We start from the raw sequence: 10,057 nt of genomic DNA on the forward strand, positions 1-10,057 counted from the left end.
TTATGTTGATTTACTTTTTGTTTGAAAAAGTATGCTCTGGCGGTTATTTCATATAAATTTCATTAGAATCAAGTGATATTCATCGGAGCTAGGCTGATATCGTAATTAACCGACTTCATTGTGTGCACGTACTAGCCTTTGGCTATCTGGGGACTCCGCCCCCAGACTCCCGCGTTTGCTCGGCCTATGACTTCGGATCTCTTATGTATCAGCCTTTGCATCAACAGTGAATTTCGTGCCCTACCTTTAGTTGAAGTATCTAACTGAACTAATAGGGTTGCGAAAAAGTGTGGAAAAAATAAGCGTACTTTTGTCAGGGAAAACAGTTCACAAAAATCTGTGGGAATCCTGTTACGTAACCCGTGGTTCCGGTCTGTTACCTTTAAGATGCTAATTGTCCCGGTATTAAAACCTTTACAACAAAATGTGTAAATTTTCTTAATTAGACTAATTTATTCATGACCTCATTTCATCAATATATATTTACTAAGGGGATACTTCTATGTTTAGTCACTAGTTAGCAGCACTGTTTTCAGAAATGAGTGGAAACTTACTTAGCAGTCGTGCATTTCTTGTTGTATGTTTGTTTTATGGTAATTTTATAATTATTGTTGACGATGGATGATTTGCAGTTATGTCTCGTTTCAGCATCGAGGATTATTGTAATATTTGAGTGTATATTTTAATGCTGTGGCTAGAGGCACGAGCTTTTTGCAATGCGCTAAAAAACGAAAAATGTCAGAATTGAGTAATTTTCAGTTTCTTGACGTTTTATGATACTCTATGTGTATTTTCATTGGTTTCCGTTGCGCGATAAAACTCGAAATTGGCATTTTTCGCGAAATTTCCAACAAGATACGAAATTTTAAAAATACGTTTTCATTAATTTTAAAACGCCAGTTTTCCGCTGACGGAACGGTAGAATGTGCATGAAAAGTGCATTTTGGGTGATTCCGACATGGCTATAGAGAACATGTTGTGCCTTAGCTATCACTATCTTAGGTGGATGGGGAGGGGGCGTTTTAATGAGCTACCCAATGGCATCATTGCAGACACCTTCTGGTTTCTGCTACTCAAGGTCAACCGCATAACACACATTGCCTGTCTTGTCATCGTCCTGTCTGTTGCCTTTTCCGCAAAAGCTACAAAATGCGAAACTTTATTTGGAAAATGTGACAAAACGCGAATTATGAAAAACAAAACGCGAAATTTTCAAATTCTTAATGCGAGAAACTCGTGCTATGGAGCAGTGGTGTAAAACTAGCGACACCAATGGCAAAATGCACTATAGAGGATGAGAAAGAATCAGTTCTGTCGAAATTCATAAAAGAATGGTGATGGATGCCTGTCACTCCAGTTGATGTGCGAATAAAGTAGAAAGGTTCTATGACAGATTGCTGCTTATTTCTGGAGCTTTACAAACAGTGGCGGCATTTTAACACTACTGCTCCACCCTCGTGTAGCGTTTCAACTTAGTGTTTGTTATTTATTGGTCGGCTTTGAAACCATGTGTATCATTGTTGCAATCTTTCAGAGCAATTGTGCGCTATTTGTCAATCAAGTTTCCGTTTGACTGAACCATAATTTTCCGTTACAGTTATTTGAAATCACCTGTAAAAAATTTAAAATTATCTTCATACAACTTTACATGATTATTGTTAACATGTTCATAGTACTAGAGCCTATCTGTCTCAGGTGTCCCCTCGGAAAATATGCGAAACATACTTCGGCCCCACGCCCGCTACCTCTGACGGATGAAACCCGCCTTTTGCGTAGGGAAAGGAAGTGAATGACGTCAGCTGTGTTGCCAATTTGTCATTCAGTCGCTTGATCTTGACGAGTGAAGATCGTAGGCTACTTAGAATGGCTAACAAGACAGAGCACAGCGAAGTTTGTAAAATAATTCATTGTGGCAACGCTTCTGCATCCAACAATTGAAAGATCTTGGTCGCAGCAACTTGTCCTTCCTCGTTGAAGCGAGGTATAGGAAAACACATCGACAGCAGCGCTAGAAGGGACACAGTTGAAATAGAAAAGCTTTACTACTGACTTTGCCCAAAATATTTAAAAGTGTGCTAGTTTCTCTCTTAAGAAATACACTTTCTTCCCCCGAATAGAATTGTACTACATATTAATTTTCTATTTCATGCTTATTATTATTCTTATAAATAACATTGTAGTGTACTCTCTTGATTTAGAAGGAATTCTAATACCGATCGTTTCTCTTTCCAGGTGGGATGGCATCTTTTGCGTGTGATGAAATGAAGGACACTGCTTGGACTGAAAGACCAATGAAGGAAGGTTCGAATGATATGCAGTCAGTCCCTGATGTTAATGAGTATAAGAATGAGAGTACAGTGCGTCGTGAAATCACTGGTAGGGGATGGAATCGTGATACGTCAAACTACGGAGATCAAAGTGATTACTGGAATCCAAATCGTAATACATTAGAAGCCAACTCTCGTGAAGACTGTAACGCGCTTTTCTTTCGTAGAAAGCCTCAAGATTCGCCTTCTCAGCCGTGGCGCAAAAGTAGCGTATCGTGGTCCGGAGCCAATTTGCCTCGTGCTCAAAGGTACCACGATAATTATCAACAAGTGGAGCATGATCATGGACAAAGTTTTGGGGACACACATTCATCCCCAAAACGGAATCTCTCTTTTAGTAGACAGTCAGCTCAGTCAAACAAGGGATCCGCATTTTCCAATCGCTATGGACAGTATAATGCTCCTCAATATTCCAATCAGAACGATTCGCCCGACTCTCAAAGAGTTTCACGCTCTTTTAGTGACCCTTCAGAATATTATGGCGATTCTAGAAATTCTGCTCAAGTTAAAAGTGTAGGTAACACGTCTTCTTCTCGTACAAATGTGTCTGGTAGTTCTTTCAAGCACTATACTGGACATGAATCACGCTTTTCTCCTTTGCCACGTGATAGACTACCCAAAATTGATTCTAGTCGTGAATACCATCCAAATGACAGCTTTCGGAAAAACCAAAATGTTGATTGTGCTTCAGAGAATCGTGATGACGTGTTCTCCAATTCCACCAATTCATTGAATAATGCCAGAAATGCTAGTCAAATACACTTACATTTATCTGGATACAAGGAATCAAATACTGTCAGTGGTGTAGTTCAAAGTGTTTCTAGTGCGGATGATGAGGAATTGACAGTGTTTAGGAACAATAAAGACCGCGAGTTTCGAGTTACAAACGTGCAAGACTCTTACAAACATTACGCGTCTGATGAAGAAAGTGAATCGGCATCATTCCCAGAAGATGAAGGAACAAGAAAGCAGGAAGAGATGGATAAATGCAATCGTGCATATGAGGACGAAGATTTTAGGGGGAACACTGAATATAAAGATGTTGACATGCGACATACTGTTCTGTGTAAGGATGTGGACATGAGAGAAAGTGTGCAATCCACAGAATCTACAGAATCTACAGATGGAGATATAGGCCTACCCTCGAAAGATGTAGATATGAGAGTAGAACTTATGCGTTTGACGAATCGTCCAGGCAATGATAAAGAGACCATTCATTCAAATCAAGGAAGTGTTAGTAGTGATGTTTCGTCCGGTGTGACCCAGCCGTTACATGGCAATGAATACACTCCATCGGATGTACTAATGGCGGAGTACGAAGTGGCATCTGAAAACAAGTTGTGTCCATTAATGGATGAAAGTAAAGAGGCACAAAATAAGAGAGTGGGGTTGAATGATAGTGTGTTAGAGAGACCTAGTATCCAACCATTCGTTGGGACAGTGTCTGAGTTAAGTGAATCGGCTTCCCAATCGCCAGCGAAAGTGATGCCTCTTTGTCCCCCTCCTCCTCCGCCGCCACTGTTGTGTCAAACATCACCTCCGCCGCCTCTACCACCACCACCGCCGCCACCACCATTATTGCCACCGCCATTGGTGAACCCACCGCGGTTCAATGTTAATTCCATAGACTTTTCAAAGCCACCTCCAAATTTTTTCCCACAAGAGAGGAACTTTCGGCCCAGAGTGATGCCGTTTCATCCTGACTTATCTAGGCCGCCACCTCCGTTACCCAGCTTCCCTCCATACCCTCCCAATTTAGGGAAGCATCCATTGAATCAAGATTTTCTTATGAGGCCTCCTCCGCCTGTAAATTTCTCTGACATGCTTGGAGATCGTGGAGTCCCTACGCCATCTTCAACGCAAAGCTTCGAGTCTTCTCATAGCCCAGCTACTTCAACTGAGTCTATACTAGCGTTTCCCGGTGGACCCAATCTTAGTACTCATCCACCTGTGTTGCAGCCCCCGTCGGCATTCCAAAGTGTACCTCCGTATGACAGTGTGACAGACTCAAATACGCAGCAGCCTCAAATCCAGTCTTCGGCTACAGATCAGTCAGAAGAAAATAATCAAACTATAGTTGAACAAGGAACAGATTCTTCAACCACCCCTACCATGGGAAGTAACGTTGATGAAAGTGTCTGCAACGATCAAGAGGGAGGAACAAGTGAAGTGAAAACGGAGCCCGAAGCAGAGAAAGAGAGCTCCTCAGAGGATCTACAACCCACTGCTACAGAGCCTGAACCAGTGATACCAACGAAGACTGTACTGTTAGGAAAGCTTCAGGCCAAGAAACGACTGCTTTCCTTTTCAATGGCTAAGCAGAATAAGATACCCACAAAAGTGACGAAACCCGTAGTGGATACAGCAAATAAGGAGGCAGATGAATTAAAAAAGCGCCGTAAGAAGGAAGAGAAAAAGGTGTTGGCGATTGAAGAAATCATGCGAGAAGAGGAGAAGCTGAGACTTGCTGCTGGGGTTGCTAGGAGTGCTTTACCTCCGAGCTTTAGGATCGAAGTAAAAATGGAAGAAGCTGAGAAGCCCACCACTCCTAACAGTGAAAAGCAAGCGGAGGCTTCCAAGGTCAAACCGAAAAGTGAGGAAAAAGCGAAGAAAGAGGAAGTAGATTCCGATGGGCGAAAGAGGAGTGAAAAAAGTTCCGAGTCAGGCAAGAGTCAAACGGATAGTAAACAAGGGAAAGCGAAAGATAAATATAAGGAAAAGCCACATAGAGAAGGTGAGAGAAGTCGCAAGGACGAAAGATACCGTCGAGGGCGGAAACACAATGATGGTGATTCAACCGATGAAGAGGACAGAAGTTCATCGAAAAGAAGAAACAAGCGAAGAAGTTCTTCGTGGGATTAAATTTCAGAAAAAGGTTGAAAAATTGCTTCTAATTTGGTGCCTTAACATTCGGAGGTGAACAACAACTATTTGTTTTTTTCTCGTGAATTTTGGTCTTTAATTGTTCTGTTGTACTTTTTATTTAATTGATCTGTACCTGTTGGATGCTGGGATTCTGTTAAGTTATTTTGATTGAATTGCTCAGTGAAACCTGTCTGTAAGGCAGAATACCGGTTTCTCATTTGTTCTTATTTTTAAAAGAGAGAAATTTATTTATGTATAGTTATAGGTATATTGTGTAGTTGTTGTGTGGCAGATCAATTTATTTTGGCAGTAATTAATATTCATTTCTTCGTGTGTTTAATCAAAATTCTATTCTGTCTCTTGAATATGTTCTACAAAATATGGTACAGCGATTAATTCTGCAGAACAGGACCAATGTATATGATATATATCGAACAAAACTCACATTACATAAGTTATGCTTTCATGTGAATTGTTAACAATTATTTAAGTTTTAGGTGATGGCTTTCTCTAAAAATTGTAAATGATATGTGAAATTAAAGTTAATTTGATGGCAGCTATTTGTGGTTCGGAGTTAGAAATAGGAAATTGAGGTGCACTTCCAGTCTTGTGTGTTGAAACTTTCTTGTGAGCAATATAACAGATAAACCTCACATTTCGTTGCTTTGCGGGCAGCTGTATCAAAACAAAGATTTCAAAAGGACAAGCTAACCAGGCTATCTTTTTTTAACCTATCAATTACCTTTACTGTGTTTTTAGATCAAAACATCCAGTATATTTCAATTAAAGATTTTCTTGTACGGAGAACTACATATAATGTAGCTAAACCCAAACTATCACTTAACTCAGTATGATGTGCTTATTCCGTAGACAATACTAAAACTTGATTTAGGGGCCGTTCAAAAATTTTGAGACCTCTGACAAATTCTTGGCCAAGATCGCAATCTTTTAATCATTCTTGTGTAATAATGCTCTCCGCAAGCGAACGAGATATGAATTTAATGTGTATACCATTGCTTACAAATTCAGAATATCACTTAAAAAAATAAATCTTCGTTAGTATTATAAACAGCTTCCTTGCTCATCAGACAATATAACTTACTTCCTAAACTCCTAGCTAGAACTAGGCATAAAATTAGACTGTCTAATCTTTGATGTTCTCTGCATATTTCTGGAGTTTTCACCGCAAGTAGCAGGTTTCAAAATGGTATTTCCATCTCATCTAAACAATAAAGAACGTGTTTCCCGATAAGCTTGTGTATTCGATAACTTTTAAGTCAAAATGAATTATCCGCCGCACACAATAAATGACTTGCCTTAATTTTAAAACGATCGTAGGTAATTGATTAAGAACAGTTACGGCAATATTAAGGAAGTATTATCTTTCGTTTCTATTATTTTGCATAATTTGTACATACAGTACTTATACCTCTTGTTCCGTTTATATATATATATATGATAATGACATATATGATACATAGCATACATGATAATAACAAAGTGCATACCGTTTTACTTGATTGCAAGCATGTGTCTTTTGAAAGAAACACTAAGTTTGCTTAGAAAATATCAATATCGTTCAATTTAATTGTAGATATGATTGTAATATGAACTATTAATGGAGGATTCTTCAGTAAATAATAGACGTAAAGCGAAAATATATTTATATGTTGAAATTAGTTATTATCTCCTGTATATTAAACGAACTCCATATTGCCATCTTAATGGACACTGGTGGTAAAGATAAGGTGTAAAAGATATGTATATTTTTTAAAAAAATAATTTCACTTATTAGTTTATTTATACGAATTATTTTAATTCATATTATTGTAAAAAGAAACTGTTTACAGGTATATGCATAATTAAGACTAGCCAAAGGCTAGTTTAAAAACATAATTGCGAAGTAGAAAATGTATCGAAAGCATTTCTATCTAGTCCATTCGTTTTGAAGTAACTTTTGTTGTTCACGAGTGTCAGACGTTAGAAACTATCTAATATTCAACTGATATACTTGTGTATATATATATATATATGCATAATTAATTTACTTTTAAGTAGCAATAAAGAACAGTCGTTTGTTAACGAATTTTTTTTTTTAATAAAGAAAATAATTAATGTAAGTTTTAATTATATTATTTGTTAACTCTCAAAGTTATTTCAAAACTTAGATGCTTGCCTTCGACTTAAAGTATTATTGGATTCTTTTATTTTAGTGATAGTGAATGCTCGTGTAAAAGAATTCCATTATAATGCCGAAGACCGTGTAATCAAAGTACCACAGCGGCAGAAGAACACTTGACAATAGGAAAGTTGAAATTACCATCATTTCAGCAGCTCGTATACTGATTTTTTTTTTTTTTTTTTTTTTTTTTTTTTTTTTTTTTTTTTTTTTGCCTTTTTCTCTTGGGCCATGACTCAGAGATACATTTTTTTCTACTCAAAGGAGTAGTCAGGTAATGAAGAGGCAGACAGGTGCATTCAGTTATTTCTTTCCATACATGTGTCATGGTTGTCATTGCTGAAAGAATAACCTGGAGAGATCAAAGCTCTATGATCGACCCTATTCTTTCATGTTTCAACAGGAGTTGTCCTCTTCTCAGACTGGAATAAAAAATGATACCTCTCGTCACGTGGAGTTCCATTGTTCCGTTGGAAGCAATAATCAGTTACTTCCAGCGGGTGTGTAAGGTTGCGTATCACTCTTTTGAGTTCTCAGGCACAATAAATGCATTCATGGGCGCATCCTTCTATCTCCGTTCATAACCGCATAGAATCAGATGTTCATAGAGTAAGACCATCAATAAATAACTCGGGGCAGAAAAAGGTCACTTGTTAAGATGAAGTAGGACTATATTTATTAATATAATTTTCTGTAACAATGGAGGTGGAATTTAATATGTCATTATCACGTGATGACATAATTTTAGACTTAAAACGCACATTATTCACTTTAAATTTAGAAAATGTTAATTCCTTCTGTGATGTTTAAAAGATTAGAAGAAAACCATGTTAAATAATAGCTTGTGTCCTAATCTCATATATGTGACTGTGGGTTGTCCCCCCGTCAAAAAAAAAAAAAAAAAAGTACGCTTTACGCAAATACATGACGTCTGTCTGAGATACTTGTACTTAAAGCATAATTGCATTTTCTGTTTAGATTAGGGATTGAGAAGTGGAAAGGGTGGACCACTATATTCGTGACCGAAATTGATGCCATGCTATATAGCTAAGATATTTATGACAGGTTATACAGGGTGTCCAATATACAACTCAACCCGGAGTTTGGGATAGTAGAACTTTTGAACCTGAAGTGATACACAAATAATGGTTATACCAAAATGAAGCCTTGTTCATGCATATATTTTTAAACTAGGAAGCAACGATTGAAGTACACCAGGAACCACAGAGTGTTGCCAGATGTAACTGAAGTTTTTTGCAAAAACATGTAAATTGACTCATAACTGATACGTATGGATGTTCTGTCGTTAATTTTCAGTTTTAGTTGGAGTAGCTTGGAAACTATGGAGCAGAAAAAAAATTTTTCATTCCTCCGTGAGGGGGAACTAGGGAAATCGTAGTTTTCATAAATTAACAATCTGAATTGGCAACCCTGCTAATGTTTCCGTGCATCAAAAGGTGTGTTAAAGATCTGTCTACATTATGCAATTCCTGAAAACAATGAAAAACAAACTTTGAAATTATCATGATAAAACGTTTACTTACATGAACCCAGCAACACTGCTACTATCAGAAATGAGTTACCAGCTCTACAGCGGATGCTGGGAGTGTCCCCTGTTTTGATTCAAACATTGGTTCACACGTTTCACCAGGTTCGCAGCAACTTTACGAAGATTAGACGTGTTAATGTTCTCAATAGCACTGCAAATGTTCGTTTCCAGGTCTTGAATAGTTCAAGAATTGTTCTTGTATACCTCTTGCTTTAACTAGCCCCATAGAAATGAATAGCAGTGTTGCCGAGTGCATGTAAGTAAAAATTTTATCATGATAATTTCAAAGTTTGTTTTTAATTGTTTTCAGGAATTGCATAATGTACACAGATACTTAACACACCTTTTGATTCACTGAAACATCAGCAAGGTTGCCAATTCAGTGTGTTAATTTATGAAAACTACGATTTTCCTAGTTCCCCCTTACAGAGGTCTCATCCGATTAGTTATCGGTGGAAATGAAAAATTCTTTTTTCTGCTCCATAGTTTCCAAGCTACTCCAACTAAACAAACTGAAAATTAACGACAGAACATCCATACGTATGAGTTATGAGTCAATTTATATGTTTTGCAAAAAAATTGATTTACACCTTCGGTTACACTTGGCAACACACTGTGATTCCTACTGTATTTCAATAGTTGCTTCCTAGTTTAAAAATATATGCATGAACAAGGCTTTATTTTGGTATAACCATTATTTGTGTATCACTTCAGGTTCAAAAGTTCTACTATCCCAAACTCCGGGTTGCATTGTATATTGGACACCCTGTAGAAGCCCGTTTCGTACGGTTTTAAGATACGAAAGTTTCGAATTTAAAATTTATGGTAGATAAAGGTGAATCCTTGATTCTTTAAGTGACAAATTGGTACAGTTCTGCTCTCAACCCTCAGACGTAGTCATATTAAAAAATAATCCATCATGTGTCTGAAAGCTCGGCATCCAATCAGGCTTTGATGCTTAGGTATTAAGAAAGGCTTTAGTGAGACAAAGAAGGTATTCCGCCTTTGTATTTTAAAAATTCTAGCTCAGATAAGGGAGTAATGGTGATAAAGGGTTCAGACCCCCTACTAAAACCGAAAATGGGTTCTCTAATAATATGGGATTGCACAATTAAGCATAAATAGTTCATTGGGGTC

The 10,057-nt window shown here is 37.6% G+C and overlaps 1 protein-coding gene across 4 annotated transcripts in view; it reads left to right on the plus strand.

The window, feature by feature from the left end:
- The window catches only part of LOC145687839 (uncharacterized), a 43,815-nt gene extending 33,978 nt beyond the window's left edge, over positions 1-9,837 (plus strand). For all 4 annotated transcript variants that reach the window (XM_081761298.1, XM_081761296.1, XM_081761295.1 and 1 more), the window contains exon 3: positions 2,233-9,837. In XM_081761298.1, the coding sequence (XP_081617424.1) occupies positions 2,238-5,189 (2,952 nt within the window). In that variant the 5' untranslated portion in view covers positions 2,233-2,237 and the 3' untranslated portion in view covers positions 5,190-9,837. The remainder of the gene's footprint in view (positions 1-2,232) is intronic.
- Positions 9,838-10,057: the final 220 nt, after the last annotated feature.

Source organism: Thermobia domestica, chromosome 6, assembly GCF_964235325.1.
Source record: "Thermobia domestica chromosome 6, izTheDome1.hap1.1, whole genome shotgun sequence".
Lineage (NCBI taxonomy): Eukaryota > Metazoa > Arthropoda > Insecta > Zygentoma > Lepismatidae > Thermobia > Thermobia domestica.